Source organism: Chelmon rostratus, chromosome 19, assembly GCF_017976325.1.
Source record: "Chelmon rostratus isolate fCheRos1 chromosome 19, fCheRos1.pri, whole genome shotgun sequence".
In the NCBI taxonomy this organism is placed as follows: Eukaryota; Metazoa; Chordata; class Actinopteri; order Chaetodontiformes; family Chaetodontidae; genus Chelmon; species Chelmon rostratus.
The window spans coordinates 24075412-24093154 of record NC_055676.1 but is presented as its reverse complement, the minus strand read 5'-3'; the positions used below and the strand labels follow the sequence as shown (position 1 = coordinate 24093154).

At 43.6% G+C, this 17743-nt stretch overlaps 1 protein-coding gene across 1 annotated transcript; it reads left to right on the top strand.

Annotated features, from left to right (window-relative positions):
- Positions 1-1012: 1012 nt before the first annotated feature.
- man2a1 (mannosidase, alpha, class 2A, member 1) lies at positions 1013-17433 on the top strand. Its single transcript, XM_041959587.1, has 24 exons — positions 1013-1231; positions 2021-2163; positions 3755-3979; positions 4093-4237; positions 5131-5218; positions 5368-5451; positions 5640-5767; positions 5858-6031; positions 6189-6375; positions 6488-6665; positions 6784-6974; positions 7309-7506; positions 8800-8914; positions 9146-9213; positions 9476-9644; positions 9802-10038; positions 11411-11539; positions 11646-11760; positions 12743-12876; positions 13014-13155; positions 13391-13524; positions 15644-15838; positions 15950-16060; positions 16284-17433. The coding sequence occupies exons 2-24, from the start codon at positions 2023-2025 to the stop codon at positions 16452-16454; spliced, it is 3459 nt and encodes a 1152-aa protein (XP_041815521.1). The 5' UTR covers positions 1013-1231; positions 2021-2022; the 3' UTR covers positions 16455-17433.
- The last annotated feature ends 310 nt before the right edge of the window (positions 17434-17743 follow it).

Sequence of the window (17743 nt, the reverse complement as noted above, 5' to 3'; positions counted from 1 at the left end):
GAGAATCCGGTCATTTTTCAAAATAAAAGATCGTTCCGACTCACATAATAAATTAAACGGAAATAATTAATTATATCTTGTGCGGCCTGATACCAGTTGATCCACGGACCACTACCGGTCCGCAGCCCGGGGGTTGGGGACCACAGACATACATACGTCTATGTTAGGGACGTCTGCCTTACAGGACAAGATAGATAGATAGATAGATAGATAGATAGATAGATAGATGGATAGATAATAGATAGATAGATAGATGGATAGATGGATAGATAGATAGATAGATAAATAGATAGATGGATAGATAGATAGATAGATAGATAGATGGATAGATAATAGATACATAGATAGATGGATAGATAGATAGATGGATAGATGATAGATAGATAGATAGATAGATGGATAGATAATAGATACATAGATAGATGGATAGATAGATAGATGGATAGATAATAGATAGATAGATAGATGGATAGATGGATACTTTATTAATCTCCAAAGAGAAATTTTCCAGCAGCTCAAAGGGTGGAAACAAAAGGGCATGCAAAAAAGAACAACTTTCAAGTAAGGAGGCATAAATACAATACAAAATACTGACTAACAATATAAGAAAAAAAAGAAATAATAAAAAATAGTGAGATAAAAAATATAGAACTAAGCTACAGATTTACAGATAAACACCTGGTGGTCCAGAGTTCGGGATGTCAGGTGGCAACCCTCGGCCGAACACTGCAACTTTCTCAAAGTTGATATGAACAAAGGTAAAAAATTGAAGTTTTGAAACATGTAAAATATTAATTTCAGGTACTTTAACAGAAGTGGAAATTCTGTCACACAAAGAAATTAAATTAAACTTAAACTTTGATTGACGTCTGTTAGCTGGAAAATGTATTTTACAGTGTGAAGAATATTTCTGGTGCTGTATTTCTCACAGTCCTGACCGGAAACTGAGCCCCTCTAACCGGAAGCGTTGTCTCCAGAGCGCTGAGTCAGCTGAACCAAACCGGAAGCAAAACAAACAGCAGGGAGCAGGCGCAGCAGCGACCTGAGCTCGCGCTGCGGAGGGACAAACTAACTTATTTTAACTTATTAAAACGTTTCTTTTCGCTTTGGGGTTTTGGCGGGTTGCTGGAGTCACACAGCCACGTCACCGGACAGGTGAAAAGCGGCACGAGACGCACCGGAGCGAGAGACCTGCCGCAGCTCGTCCAACGCGGAAGTTTCAGTGCGGAAGGTTTGAATTGAGCTTTAAAATGTAAAGTTTTCACAGTTTTATCTTCACCGCTGTTCGACCTGTAGGAGCGCTCATCAGTTCGATCAGCGGCAGAAATTTTACAAAATATTTCCTTTGTGTTTATTATTTGATAAACGCCGGTTTTTTAAGGGGTGAAAGAAGTTTTATAAGAATAACATTGATGTGATGTGGCAGCATTAGTGTGTGGGGGGAGGGGGCTTCACTGACTCGTCAGCACCTGTAGATGACCTGTGCTCACGTGGTCCATGCTGACAGTCAGGTGAGACCCCTCCTGCAGCTCAAACCTGTTTCAGCTGCTCTCATTATGAAGGCGGCTCACGTCCTCCTCTGATGTGTGTGTTTGTGTCCAACCTGTTTTTAAAAGCTTTGTTTTATTCATTCATTTAACTGAAAATAGCACAAATTCAACATTTGAAATGTTAAAACTGGGAAATTGAATATGATGCAGCAGCATGTTTGAATAAAGGTGGTTCAGGCTCATGTTTCACTCTCTGCTGCATCAGCGCTGTCCGACTGCGCTCATTCTGAAGCTGTTTAAGATAAGATAAGATAAGATAAGCAAATAATAATGATGATCAAAATGTTTGCCAGTTAATGTCCTGCAGATCAGCTTATTGATAAATGAAACATTGCTTGCAGCTCCAGTGGAGATGAAACTGCATCCTACATTTCCCACAATGCACCAGGATGACGAACTTCATCAAATGAAACGTCTCTGTGCTCGTTCTTCGTCCTGTCGGTGAATTCGTTTCATTAATTGTTTTTCAGTGATGAAGACAAGTCGGCTGCTGGCCGTGCTGGTGGGCGGCGTCTTCTGCCTGGCGGTGATGTCGCTGTATCGCATGCTGGAGCTGATGCAGGGGGCGGAGCTTCAGCAGCACAGGGAGACACCTGTTGGACGTATGGACGATGTGAGTTACAGTGAAGTACCAATATACTAAAGTGCGGTGTGCAGTGGTTCACAGTCCTCACAGTCTCTCACTGCAGTGAGGGGCTGCTGGGGGTGATAGCTCTGACAGCTCTGGGGAAGAAGCTGTCCCTCAGTCTGTTGGTGGGGGTGCGGATGTTCCTGTACTGCTTTCCTGATGGAAGCGGTACAAACAGTCTGTGGCCCGGATGGCTGGGGTCCGTGGCGATGGATCTCGCCCTCTTCCTGACCTGGCCTTCACATATAGAGTCTAGGTCAGGGAGGGGGTGCAGTTTTAACCCCCCGTGCCAGTTGTTTCCTCTCCTGTGCCGTGCAGCTGCCGTACCATACTGTCACACTGAGGCAGAGGACACTTTCAGTCGTGGTCCTGTAGAGCTAAAGTCCAGAGCACAGTACAGTCAGAGGATTTTCAAAATAAAATCATTTAACACAAAACTAGTAGAACATGTGCAGAATATGTACAGGTCTTGTAGCTTTTTTTTCTACTTTTTATTTATGCTTTCAGAATACACAACAAAACATGGTCAAACGACAAATACAATGGGGGGTGTGGGTGGGGGGGGTACTCTCATTTTGATAAAAATCTATTATTACTTGATCCTTTTCTGGAAGTCAGCATTGATGATAAGACTTTGCTTCGTTTCTTAAGTAGTGAGTCAGTTTTTCCACAGAATCTCCTCCAATAATTCCAGTTTGTCAGTGTGGGGGGGTCGCTTTTCAGCCAGTTCCTGGTGATGGTCTTCTTGCTCTCCAATATCAGGATTTTAAACGAGTAGACGTCCCTCGTGTGAATAATAAGGGCCAAATTAAAAGTTTCTCCTTCCAGATTGTAGTTTTTAACAAGTTTTAAAAGAGTCTTCCAGAATGCTGCTCTCTTTAGTTTGTCCTCTAACTTCTTTTTCTCTTCTTTTTGTCTGGGATTGAGATGTTTCAACTCAATCTGTTTCCATTTTGCTCGGTCCTCCGGGGGGCACCGATAGACCCCATATCTCAACCGGGCCGCAAAGTCTAATCCTAGAGCGGACCTTTTTGTTATGTCCTTCTGTACATTATTATGAATAATATTATAATTTACACAGATCTTGTGTTAGAACCACTCAGATATCGTATAGATTGTGCTTCCCTCTTTAATTTATTGGCCTGTCTGATTTCTTTGTAACTCAAAGGAAGGATTTGTGTTTATTGATATTTAATTTATAGCCTGACTTCTTGCCATAATCATCTAGAATGGACCTCAGTTTTGGGAGAGCTGTGTTTGGGTTCTGGAGGTAGGTAATAACATCATCTGCAAAGAGTCGAATGACGTGTTCCTCATCAGCTATGACAATCCCTCTCAGACCTTCATTCTGTCTGATAGCTTGAGCTAGGGGCTCGATAAATGAAGCAGAGAGGGAAGGGCTGAGGCAGCGTCCCCGACGGGACGACCGGTTAAAGGAGTCGAGCATAACAGAAGCTACGTCCTCTCTACAGATTTTACGCCGTTCAATAGGGAAACCGGTTTTGTAGCATTTTTAAGTTTGTCGTTAAAGATCAAACATCTGTGTTTTAAAACCAATCACATTCTCCGTCTGTAGGGTTTGTCCCACCTCCAGCAGAAGATTGACAAGTTGGAACGTCTCCTCAGCGACAACAACCGCCTGGTCGCCACGCTGCGTGACTCTTTACTCCATCGCAAAGCATCGTGGGGAACAGGTGGAGGAGGAGGAAATGTGAGCTCAGACTCCGCCCACAGCCGAGCTGAGACCCTACCTGGCTGCCGATTGGCCGAAGAGATGAAAGACAGAACCGACAGAGTGCAGGTTAGCTTAGCATGCTAAGTTGTTAGCATATCGAAGGTTAAAGTCGCTAATGGGTATTAGCATGTCGAAACTTGATGTTACCCGAAATTCCACCGACTTATTTCCGTTTCCAGCTCCTGGATGTTTATGACCTCCTCGCATTTGATAATCCTGACGGCGGCGCCTGGAAACAGGGTTTTGAGATCCGTTACCAGGGCAACGAGTGGGACGAGCAGCCACTGGAACTATTTCTGGTTCCTCATTCACACAACGACCCCGGTGAGAAACAACACGATGGAGTGAAATATTTCACACGTTGCTGAGTAATCAGTGGATTTAAAGCAAGTGTGTGTGTGTGTGTGTGTGTGTGTGTGTGTGTGTGTGTCTGTGTGTGTCTGTGTGTGTCTGTGTGTGTGTCTGTGTGTGTCTGTCTGTCTGTGTGTGTTTGTGTCTGTGTGTGTGTGTCTGTGTGTGTGTCTGTGTGTGTGTCTGTGTGTGTCTGTGTGTCTGTGTGTGTGTCTGTGTGTGTGTCTGTGTGTGTCTGTGTGTCTGTGTGTGTGTCTGTGTGTGTCTGTGTGTGTTTGTGTCTGTGTGTGAGTGTGTGTGTGTGTGTTTGTGTGTGTGCGTGTGTGTGCGTGTGTGCGTGTGTGCGTGTGTGCGTGCGTGTGTGTGTCTGTGTGTCTGTGTGTGGTTGTATGTGTGCGTTCGTGTGTGTGTGGGTGTGTGTGCGTGTGTGTGTGTGTGTCTGTGTGTGTGTGCGTGCACGTGTGTGTGTGCGTACGTGTGCGTTCGTGTGTGTGTGTGGGTGTGTGTGCGTGTGTGTGTGTGTGTGTGTCTGTGTGTGTGCGTCTGTGGGTGTGTGTGCGTGTGCGTGTGTGTGTGCGTGTGCGTGTGTGTGTGCGTGTGTGTGTGTGTGTCTGTGTGTGTGTGCGTCTGTGGGTGTGTGTGTGTGCGTGTGCGTGTGTGTGCGTGTGTGTGTGTGTGTGTCTGTCTGTCTGTTTGTGTGTTTCTGTGTGTGTGTGTGCGTGCACGTGTGTGTGTGTGCGTTCGTGTGTGTGTGGGTGTGTGTGCGTGCGTGTGTGTGTGTCTGTGTGTGTCTGGGTGTGTGGGTGTGTGTGCATGTGTGTGTGTGCGTGTGCATGTGCGTGTGCGTGTGTGTGTGTGTGTGTCAGGCTGGTTGAAGACGTTTGACAGGTATTATCAGGATCAGACGAAACACATCCTCGACAACATGCTGATCAAACTGACTGAAGACAGCAGGTAATCAGAGTACAGCAGGTAATCTGAGTACAGCGGGTAATCAGAGTACAGCGGGTAATCTGAGTACAGCGGGTAATCAGAGTACAGCAGGTAATCAGAGTACAGCGGGTAATCAGACTGTGAATGATGACATGTGGTGTCTTCATCAGGAGGAAGATGATTTGGGCAGAAATAAGTTATTTCTCTAAATGGTGGGACGACATCGACGAGCAGAAGAGAGAGATGGTGAAACGGTAACTTCAGCTTCTTCTTTGCTTCGTTCAAGTTTCCAGAAACGACTTGTTTACAAACCAAAGAAGAAGAAAAAGGAAGCACAATGAGGAAAGTTGCCATTGTTGTATCGTCACATATTTATTCATTTGATCTTTTTCTCTCTTTTTTTTCTTTGTTCATGATTTGTTTCCGCTCTGTGATTGGTCAGCCTGGTGGGGGCGGGGCAGCTGGAGCTGGTGACGGGCGGCTGGGTGATGGCCGACGAAGCGAACTCTCATTACTTCGCTCTGTTGGATCAGCTGATCGAGGGACATCAGTGGATGCAGCGACACCTGGGTTCATGTCACCTCCACCGACACTTCTCTTCCTTTCGCTGCGTGACGTCGCTCGACGCGTCGGCGTGCTAAACGTGATTTTTCTGTTCAGGTGTGAAGCCGAGCAGCGGTTGGGCGGTGGATCCGTTTGGCCACTCCCCCTCTATGACCTACCTGCTGAAGGGGGCGGGACTTCGGGACATGGTCATCCAGCGTGTTCACTACGCCGTCAAGAAGCACTTCGCCCAGCAACAGACACTCGAGTTCCTGTGGCGCCAGAGCTGGGGTGGGTGGGGGTGAGAGACACTCCGACAGAACGGAGAGAGAGACAGAAAATGTGAAATTAACGAATAATTTAAACAATTAAAAAAAAGACAAACAAAAACATGTTTTAATGGAATTGTTTTACGTGTCTCTAACTCCGCCCACTTCCTGTGCATCAGACTCCTCCCCCCGCAGTGACATCACGTGTCACATGATGCCATTCTACAGCTACGACGTTCCGCACACGTGTGGGCCGCACCCCGCCGTCTGTTGTCAGTTTGATTTCCACCGCCTGCCGGGGGGGCGGGTCTTCTGTCCGTGGAGGATCCCGCCGCGGCCAATCACAGAGCAGAATGTCCAGGAGAGGTGAGCAGGGATCTGATTTCTTTCTTTGACTTTTCTGCTCCTGTTGACTCTTTTCTTTGCACCGGCTCTGTGTCGTCATGGTGACGGCCCCGGTTCCCGTCTGTCCCCTCAGGGCTCTCCTCCTGTTGGACCAGTACCGGCAGAAGTCTCGCCTGTTTCGGTCTCCGGTTCTTCTCGTTCCGCTCGGTGACGACTTTCGGTTCGTCGAGTCGAGCGAGTGGGACGCTCAGTTCACGAACTACCAGAAACTCTTCGACTACTTCGACCAACACCCGGAGCTCCACATCAAGGTGAGTACCTGGCACACCTGGGAAGAGTCAGTCCTCCGTCATCAGGTGTGTCTGGTTGACTTCCTGTTTCTACGTCATCACCATCATCATCTTCTTCTTCTTCTTCTCCTGTTTTCAGGCTCGTTTCGGGACTCTGTCAGATTACTTCAAAGCTCTTCATCGTCACGTGGACGCAGCGGGGAGGAGTCTGCCGACGCTGAGCGGGGATTTCTTCACGTACGCCGACCGTGACGATCATTACTGGAGCGGCTACTTCACCTCCAGACCGTTTTACAAGCGACTCGACAGAGTGCTGGAGGCGGCGCTCAGGTACGCCGTCTCCCTCACTCTACAAGATAAGATAAGAAAAAGACTCAGGTGCATCGCCTCGTTTAATTTATAGACTCAGGTACGTCACATCATTTAATTTATAGACTCAGGTACGTCACCTTGTTTAATTTATAGACTCAGGTACGTCACATCATTTAATTTATAGACTCAGGTACGTCACCTTGTTTAATTTATAGACTCAGGTACGTCACCTTGTTTAATTTATAGACTCAGGTACGTCACCTCGTTTATTTATTTGTCAGTTTGTCCCTTTTTTCCTGACTGTTTTCTTCTCTTCTCTCACATCATTTAACGTCTGTTCTTCATCGATCAGAGCGTCAGAAATCCTCTTCAGCCTGATGCTGGCAGAAATGCGTCGTTTCCGTGGCGACGGTCGTCTGGTGGCAGACTTCCCGGCACGTGAACACTTCCGGCGCCTGACGGCGGGGAGGCGGAGCTTGGCGTTGTTTCAGCACCACGACGCCGTCACCGGCACGGCCCGCGACCCCGTGGTGGTAGACTACGGCACCAGGTGGGGAGTGTTTCCTGTTAGCACGCTCACCTGTGAGCTTTTTTTCTCTGGCACTTCAGTTCATGAGCAGATCACTGCAGATCATCATATGTTTGTCCTGTGAGAACCTCGTATCTCAGACAAACAGCCTGTTTTCAGCTCTATGACGATGCATTTTCAGCTGATCCAAGAGGCTTTTTAAACAGTTTATTTAGCTGAAGAAGACATGAAGGAAAACTTCATCCTTCAGTTTATCATAAACATTCAACATCTGGAGATACGAGCTTTTCACTGGACAGGAAGGAATCTGAACAGTAACTGTAACTAAAGCCGTCAGACTGATGTAGTGGAGTACAATATTTACCTCTGAGATGTGGTCGAGTAGAAGTATAAAGTTGCTGAAAATTATCAAGTAAAGTACCTTGAATTTATACTTAAGTCCAGTACTTGAGTAAATGTACTCAGTTACATTCTGTCACCAACGAGCAGACAGACTTGTACTAAACGTTATCAGATCTGTAGTCTGCAGCTCTGAAGGTGGACTCGTTCATTTTAAAGGTTAAAGGTTTGAAGCAGGAGCTGGCAGGTAAAGCAGCTGTTAGCATGTGAAGTGTTAGCATGTGAAGTGTTAGCATGGGATGCATTTAGATCAATACATGAATGGTGTTAACTGAGTTTTGTGAAGCGACTGACCTTTACAGACATTTATTTTTAATGCTATTCTTACTGAATATGTTTCCATCAAAGTCTCTTGAGTATTTTTTCAGCTTTGCATTGACAGATTAAAAAAAAAAATCAGTGTTAGCATTGTAGCACCTGTAACTCTTTAGCATCTTTAGCGTTCGCATGTTTTTTTGTCTCATTTGTTCCTCCATGCTCTCTGTTGAAGGACGACATCGCCACTGGCAACGGTAGCAGGTACCGCCTCGCGTAGTGTGAGCAGTTAGCATTAGCCTCTCATCATACCCTTTCTTTAGCATTAGCATCTAACATTAATTTCCCATCACTCCCATTTGATAGCATGTCATTAATGTTGTGTTTCACGGTGGAGTTCGTCAGAAATTGTTTGTGTGTGACCTTTTTGTTCTTCGTGAAGTTTTGGCATTTTAATTTTAAATAAAGTTTGGTTTGAAATGATGTTTTTAGGCTTTAGCGCTCGTGTCAAGTCAATATGTTTTAAAGGCTGAGAAAACATGTAAAAATAGAAATCAGACAATGTGATAGTGAAAGTAAAATGAATGAAAATTAAAAACATTTGAGGAAGTCTTTCATAAAAACTGAGGGAAATGAACTGAAATTAATTTTATTTTACAGATTGTTTCACTCGATCCTGAACCTGCGCCAGGTGCTGCAGAGCTCCGCCCACTGGCTGCTGCTATTGGATAAGAGCGAGTTCCACCACAACCAGTCAAAACCCCTCCTGCAAATGGTGACCTCTGACCCCATGACTTCTTTTACAGCTGTGGTGTGCAGTTTAGTTTTGTGATGTTGCGATGGCACCACACTGTGTACTAATATTATTTCACTGATGGCTTCAGCAGTAAGAATAACAAATCGTAGTAAACTCCAGAATTCACCACAGGAACACGTCACATCTGTACGTTTCCAGAACATATTTGATAAACTGTCCCTCAGAGGTTCACTGTGAAATGTTTTTCAGGACGACGTGATTGCAGCGCAGGACGCTCTGCCCCAGAAGACGTCGCTCGAGCTCAGTGATGAGCCCAGGTAAGGGGGCGGGGCTTACATGCAGAGCTCACCTTCGGATAAGAAATGTCTCAGCTGGTAGTGATGTGTAAATCTGTTGCTAGGAAATATCTAAATCTCTGTCCAATCAAGAACAATCAGCTGTGTAAACAGGAAGTCACCGCAGCATCACGCTAATGCATTTAGCTCCAAGTACCACTCTGCCAGAGTATAGCCTGTCAGAGATGCTAGCATTGCTAGCATGTTTTTTCTTGCGCTGACTTGATGTTGATTGTTGTTTCAGGTCATTGATCGTATTTAACCCGACAGAGCAGCTCCGGACATCCGTCGTCAGCGTCGTCATCGACTCTCCGGACGCTCGCGTTGTCGATGCAGAAACAGGTCGACCAATGGCTGCGCAGATCTCTGCAGTGTGGGCGGAGCCGAGCCGGGCGTCCACGGAAGCTTTCCAGGTGGAGAGCAGTTCGGTTCATTCAAATATTCCATGTACATGACAGACAGAGACGTATGCAAGCCTGAGCCGGCCCTGAATGTCACATGGTCTCTTCTCTTGTGTTTTGTCGGAACACCTGTGTTACACCTGTTTACAGTTTATATTTTCACCTGCAGCTCGACTTCGTGGCTGAACTTCCTCCTCTGTCGCTCGTTGTGTATCATGTGACCAAAGCCTCTGTCGGCTCCGCCTACCGGGCTCAGTACACCTTTCATCGTCGTGGCAACCCACCAACCGTCCAGACCGAACACTTCCAGGTGTCCCGCCCACAAGGACCAGAGGCCGGCGCCCCCCTGTCGCTTAGCAACAAGCACGTACAAATATGGAGCTCCCCGGAGACCGGCCTGCTGCAGGTCAGACTTAAAATAACAAATTTATTTAGGCGGATTTTAATTGTTAGAGTGGAGTTTTTTATGTATCTTTTTAAAATGTAACAATAATTTATTTTTACCAATACATTTTTTAAAATGTGACAATAATTTATTTTTACTAATACATTTTTTAAAATGTAACAATAATTTATTTTTACCAATACATTTTTTTAAATGTGACAATAATTTATTTTTACTAATACATTTTTTAAAATGTAACAATAATTTATTTTTACTAATAAATTTTTTTTAATGTAACAATAATTTATTTTTACTAATACATTTTTTAAAATGTGACAATAATTAATTTTTACTAATACATTTTTTAAAATGTGACAATAATTAATTTTTACTAATGCATTTTTTAAAATGTAACAATAATTTATTTTTACCAATACATTTTTTAAAATATAACAATAATTTATTTTTACTAATAAATTTTTTTAAATGTAACAATAATTTATTTTTACTAATACATTTCTTTTAAATGTAACAATATTTTTTTACTTATACATTTTTTAAAATGTGACAATAATTTATTTTTACTTATACATTTTTTAAAATGTGACAATAATTAATTTTTACTAATACATTTTTTAAAATGTGACAATAATTAATTTTTACTAATACATTTTTTAAAATGTGACAATTTATTTTTACTAATACATTTTTAAAATGTAGCAATAATTAATTTTTACTAATACATTTTTTTAAATGTAACAATAATTTATTTTTACCAATGCATTTTTTAAAATATAACAATAATTTATTTTTACGAATACATTTTTTTAAATGTGACAATAATTTATTTTTACTAATACATTTTTTAAAATGTAACAATAATTTATTTTTACTTATACATTTTTTTAAAATGTAACAATAATTTATTTTTACTTATACATTTTTTTAAAATGTAACAATAATTTATTTTTACTAATACATTTTTTAAAATGTGACAATAATTTATTTTTACTAATACATTTTTTAAAATGTAACAATAATTTATTTTTACTAATACATTTTTTTAAAATGTAACAATAATTTATTTTTACTAATACATTTCTTTTAAATGTAGCAATATTTTTTTACTTCTACATTTTTTAAAATGTAACAATAATTTATTTTTACTAATACATTTTTTAAAATGCAACAATAATTTATTTTTACTAATACATGTTTTTAAATGTGACAATAATTTATTTTTACTAATACATTTTTTTTTAATGTAACAATAATTTATTTTTACTAATACATTTTTTTTAAATGTAGCAAATACATTTTTTAAAATGTAACAATAATTTATTTTTACTAATACATTTTTTAAAAAGTTACTGAAACCTTTTTCTTTATGTAGAAGCTCCGTCTGCAATCTGGTCTAGTCCGTCAGATCCAGGTCCAGTTTCTGTGGTACGGAACAAGAACCAGAAGAAACCAGGACAAGAGTGGAGCCTATCTGTTCCTGCCAGAGGATGAGGGGGCCCAGGTAAGACCAGAACCAGAACCACAATCCAGGCTGAACAAGATTAGTCAGACCAGAACTGAATGTCTTTCTGTCTGAGTCACTGTGAATGTCTCCCATCCTCCTGCAGCTCTACTCATCTTCAGAGCCCCCCCTGGTTCGGGTCTCCAGAGGTCCGGTATTCTCAGAGATCACTTCCTGTTTCCGACACTTCACACACAGAGTCCGACTCTATCACCTGGACGGTATCTATTTAAACACTTTATTGATCAATGATGTGCTGTGTGATGATGATTCGAGCCACCTCTCGTGTTTGCCGCCCGTCAGCGCCGATCCACCCGGGCCCGGCCTCGACCGGGGGATACTCTGTGAACTAGACTGCCGCACATAAGAGGTGTTAGATGGGCTCGGCCTCGACCTTCCTCGCATTGATTTAGTCTCGCCTCACCTCAGCTGTGACTGTGGCCAACCGGCTGCCCGCAGGCCTCGCCGAGCCGCCGCAGACCGGCTGAATCCTCACGGCAGAGCGCCGCTCAAAGAGCCTCGTTAGCGCCTCACTTCTCTTGTATGCGACAGAATGGCGCCGCTCTTTTCATTGCAGACCACAGTGAACAGACCTGAGTTCACGCAGAAGGTCGAGCTTTGACGTAGTTAAGTTTGACAGCAGCGGACTGAAGTTCCTCAGGCATCTTCGTCACGTCCTCGCGACGTGAAAGGTGCGTCTGACTTGTCAGGGACAGCACGGTCACTTACCTGTCGACTGGTTTTTGGATCACGGAGGCGTTTCGACTGTCCGCTCCTTCTGCTTTAACCAACGACCAGTGTTCAGCTAATTAGTTTAGCATTTAACATGCTAATTAATGCTATGTTGGACACCATGTCCACCCTCCTGTTACAATGGGGGACAGGAAGATTTATCTCTGTCATTGTAGCGTGACATGTACGTAGATGGAATAATAAAATGACATTAAATCACGATGAGTCTGTTGGTTTCCAGTCCAGGACCTGGACCAGGTGGAGTGCACCTGTTGGGCCAGACGGTCCAGCTCTTGTGTGCCAGCAGGTGGTGCTGCGTACAGAGCATGCTCAGTAGAGGCCCATGAGACTTCCTGTGATTGAGATGATGTCACTGATTCTTTTAATTCCAGATTAATTTAATTTCAATTCACATCATTAATCCATCTGAGTTATTTCACAGTAAAAGCTTCCTGTCTGTCTCTGCCCCAGGGCATGCTGGGAAATCCCTGGAGATTTCCAACACGGTGGACATCAGGTCGGAGGTCAACCGTGAGCTCACCATGCGGCTCATCAGCAGCGTTGCCAGTGGCAACCGTTTCTACACCGACCTCAATGGTTTTCAGGTTCGTTCACTTTTTCCATTTTATTTTATTTTTAGAATCATGTTAATGATGAATTATTGATAGTTAATCAATTGTTGATTATGGATTGATTATTGATAATTTACTGATTACCAATAGTCGATTGATTATGAGTGCAGATTCAGCAGCGTCGCACTCTGTCGAAGCTCCCCCTGCAGGCCAACTTTTACCCGATGAGCTCGGCGTCCTTCCTGCAGGACTCAGTGTCCCGTATGTCCCTCCTGTCGGCTCAGAGTCAGGCCGTCGCATCACTCAGACCAGGTGAGTCCTCATCTACCTGAATTTCTTTCAGAATCTTTTGGTTGATGGGACTCGTGAACTTAACGAAGAGGGTCGCGCGTCGTTGTCTCTGTTTCTGTTGCTGTACATGTGCTGAACGCGGATCGTTAGCAGATCGTTAGCAGATCAGAATCCAAACGTTAGCAGATCGAGGCGTCCGGCTCGGCTAAGAGCTCTTCTTCCTGTGTCTCATTGTGCTCACCTCTGACCTCTGCAGGTGAGCTGGAGGTGGTGCTGGACCGGCGGCTGCAGCAGGATGATAACCGCGGTCTTGGTCAGGGCGTCACCGACAACAAGCTGACAGCGAGTCTGTTCCACCTGTTGCTGGAGGACAGGAAGGGCGGGGCCCAGGTGAGGGGGCGGGGCACTCGACCAGTTAAACCAGCAGTAGATTAAATCAGTAATGAAACCATCAGTGATGGTCTCGGTCTCAGTTTGTCTCCTCATGATTGGATTCATTGATGAATGAGGAGCAAACAGATGATTTAACTTCTGAGCTTCCTGCTGCTGCTGACTGACACCTGAGTCACTTCCTGTGTCTCAGACAGAGACCTGTTCTCTGATTAGTTCAGGTCCACGTGTCCACCAAGTGTCAAGACAGTTCAAACCGCCTCTGGACCAGGACCAGACTGTTTTTGTCCAAGCTGTCAAAAGCTGTAAATGCAACTGTCTGTCTGTCTGTCTCTGTCTGTCTGTCTGTCTCTGTCTGTCTGTCTGTCTTTGTCTGTCTGTCTGTCTTTGTCTGTCTTCTGTCTGTCTGTTTGTCTCTGTCTGGAACTGGACATGCTTGTTGTCATAGAAACACATCATTAGATTGTGATCTTTAATGCAGCTTCGGTTTCTGTTAGCTTTTGGATCGCTGTTAGCTTTTGGATCGCTGTTAGCTTATGGATAGCTGTTAGCTTTTGGATCGCTGTTAGCTTATGGATAGCTGTTAGCTTTTGGATCGCTGCTAGCTTTTGGATAGCTGTTATCTTATGAATAGCTGTTATCTTATGGATAGCTGTTAGCTTTTGGATAGCTGTTATCTTATGGATAGCTGTTATCTTATGGATAGCTGTTAGCCTTTGGATAGCTGTTATCTTATGGATAGCTGTTAGCTTTTGGATCGCTGTTAGCTTTTGAATGGCTGCTAGCTTTTGGATCGCTGCTAGCTTTTGGATAGCTGTTATCTTTTGGATAGCTGTTAGCTTTTGGATAGCTGTTATCTTATGGATAGCTGTTAGCTTTTGGATCGCTGCTAGCTTTTGGTTAGCTGTTAGCTTTTGGATCGCTGCTAGCTTTTGGATAGCTGTTAGCTTCTGGATGGCTGCTAGCTTTTGGATCGCTGTTATCTTATGGATAGCTGTTAGCTTTTAGTTAGCTGTTAGCTTTTGGATCGCTGTTATCTTATGGATAGCTGTGAGCTTTTGGATAGCTGGTAGCTTTTGGATCACTGCTAGGTTTTGGATAGCTGTTAGCTTTTGGATCACTGCTAGCCTTTGGATAGCTGTTAGCTTTTCGATAGCTGTTAACTTTTTGATAGCTGTTAGCGTTTGGATAGCTGTTAGCTTTTGGATCACTGTTATCTTATGGATAGCTGTTAGCTTTTGGATAGCTGTTAGCTTTTGGATTGCTGCTAGCTTTTGGATAGCTGCTATCTTATGGATAGCTGTTAGCTTTTGGATAGCTGTTATCTTATTGATAGCTGCTAGCTTTTGGATAGCTGTTAGCTTTTGGAATCGCTGCTAGCTTTTGGATAGCTGCTAGCTTTTGGATTGCTGCTAGCTTTTGGATCCCTGTTATCTTTTGGATCGCTGCTAGCTTTTGGATAGCTGTTAGCTTTTGGATCGCTGCTAGCTTTTGGATAGCTGTTAGCTTTTGGATCGCTGCTAGCTTTTGGATAGTTGTTAGCTTTTGGATAGCTGTTATCTTATGGATAGCTGTTAGCTTTTGGATAGCTGTTAACTTTTGGATAGCTGTTATCTTATGGATAGCTGTTAGCTTTTGGATAGCTGTGAGCTTTTGGATCGCTGCTAGCTTTTGGAAAGCTGTTAGCTTCTGGATGGCTGCTAGCTTTTGGATCGCTGTTATCTTATGGATAGCTGTTAGCTTTTAGCTAGCTGTTAGCTTTTGGATCGCTGTTATCTTATGGATAGCTGTTAGCTTTTGGATAGCTGTTAGCTTTTGGATCGCTGCTAGCTTTTGATAGCTGCTAGCTTTTGGGTCGCTGCTAGCTTCCGGAACCTTCTGAGGCCTCATTCAGCACGCAGATACAGTTCCTGAGACCACATCATGCTTTACAGACACGTCAGTTTCTCACTGAAAGACACATTTACAGTTCTAGTATCAGCTCTCATAAAGACTCCAGATCGAGTCTGCCGCTCTGCTTTGAATGATCAGCTGATCAATACACGGCTCTGATCAATACAACAGAAACTTTTATTCTCCAGTGATTCATGCATCTGTTTCTGTCTTTTTTTCCTGACAGGAAGTGGGAGGAGCCTCAGTTGAGCACCTGTCGCTGCTCGCCCACCTGACCTCCCTCTCTCTCTGCCACCCTCCGATCACCATGGTCGCCCCTAGCGACAGCCGGCTACCAAAGCTCCGCCCCTTCCTGCCGCTGCGCTCGTCGCTGCCGTGTGACGTTCACTTGCTGAACCTGAGGACGCTGGAGGATGCGAAGGTGAGAACGACACCTGAAATCACCTGGATGTTTGCGATGACGCTACCTGCAGCTCACCTTCAGCAGGTCATTTTTAAATCTGTGGAATGTGTTTGTGCGTTTGATAAACAGGAAGCAGACGTTCCATCACAGGAAGTGGCCCTCCTCCTCCACAGGAAGGGCTTTGATTGTAGCTCCGCCCCCGAGCCACCACTGCAGTGCACGTGGAGCATGCACGAGGAGGTGGACACACACACACACACACACACATTTTAAAATTATATGTTTGAGATGTTTTTTCAACATTTTTTTCTTTAATTTGAAAGTTTTTGACATTTTTGTCAAAGTTACATAAAAAATAACTTTTTTTATTTTGTGTTTGACCTTGTTAATTTTCAATATTCTATTCTAATATCTGTGTTTTCTATATATTATATTAACAGATTTCTATTTTATTTGTTTCCAGGTGAACTTGGACGATCTTTTCTCTCCTCTTCAGTTTCGTGCTGTCCGTCGGTCGGGTCTCACGCTGCTGCGCGAAGACGATGAACCGGAATCCGCCCAGCAACAGCAGCCGCCGCGCATCGCCCGCCTGCGGCCAATGGAAATCAGTGCTTTCCGTGTGGAGATCAATTAAAAAAACAATTTGTTTGTAAAAGTTCAGGTCAGCGAAGGTCAGACGCCGAATCACCTTCTGGATTAACATAACGAGGACATGTTGGTAATTAACGTACACGTCACACTGAACGTTTCAGGGTCTTTGAACACACCGTCCTGCAGCAGTGAACTCAGCACCCTGCAGCTCTGTGATTCGCCCGTTTTCAGCACATGACCCTGCTGTCACCGGGACCCGAACGCAGTCTGGATCCTCATCTCGGGTCCCAAAACCCGATACTTAATTGTACGTTTTATTCACTCAGCAAACGTTGATTCCCGACATCCGTTAGCCTGTAAACGCAACGCGATCACGCTAATTAAACGTAATTTATATAGAAATTCTTCAAACAAACAGGTCAGTCTGAAGGTCAAGGGTCAAACATAGAAAACGTTCTTTTTAAATGAAGAACAAACCTGAGGAACACTGGAACATGACGCGTGTGTTTCAACACTAAACAGGTGACAGGTTGCTATGGCAACAAAAAGGGACCAAATGAATGGATCGCTCGTTAGTGTTCACTGAATGTGTGTGTGTGTCTCTAACTGCTGTTCTGTTTCTGTCAGTGAAATTGGGTTTTTTTTTTTGACAGAATGTGGGATTGTGGGTAAACTGTGATTGATTGTTTTATTGATCTGCAGCGCTGGATCTTTTTATTCGGTGTGTTTGATCGAGGATCGTGTCCAGAATGCACATATTTACTTCACGTACTTCAGACGTGGTTTTCTGTTTTGCTGTGAAAGGGAACGTTTCGGGAATCTGTTCGATCTTGTGGGTATTTTTTTAATTGAGAAATTCTCTATATTTTCTGTAAACAGTTGTATTGATGAATTATGTGAAGTATTTAAAAGTTAGAATTCTAAGAAAATGATTTTTACCTCCAGAAATGTGTTAAAATACAAATGTTGTGTTTTTCTTGTATTTTTACTTTGAATACAAAATAAATTATTGTTTAATTTTCTGCAGGGTGATTTTTCATGTTGTCGTGAACTTTGACCTCTTTTTTTATCGGCCTGCTGGTCTTCTGCTTTGAGGCAGCAGTAGCAGATTCAGAGCAGAGGAACCGGGGGCTCAGGGACCAGTCCCTGTTCACTGTTAAAGACATTTAGAAATAGTCTGAAGAGGTCCTGGAAGGACAAATCATAGTATTTTTCCTTGAGACAAAGGTCAGTGGTTACGGGATACAGGAACACACAGAACTGGACTCTGGTGGCTCGGTAGAGGACCGGAAGAGCCCAGAAGGTGGCAGTAAAGCAGCAGCTGCCGTTACA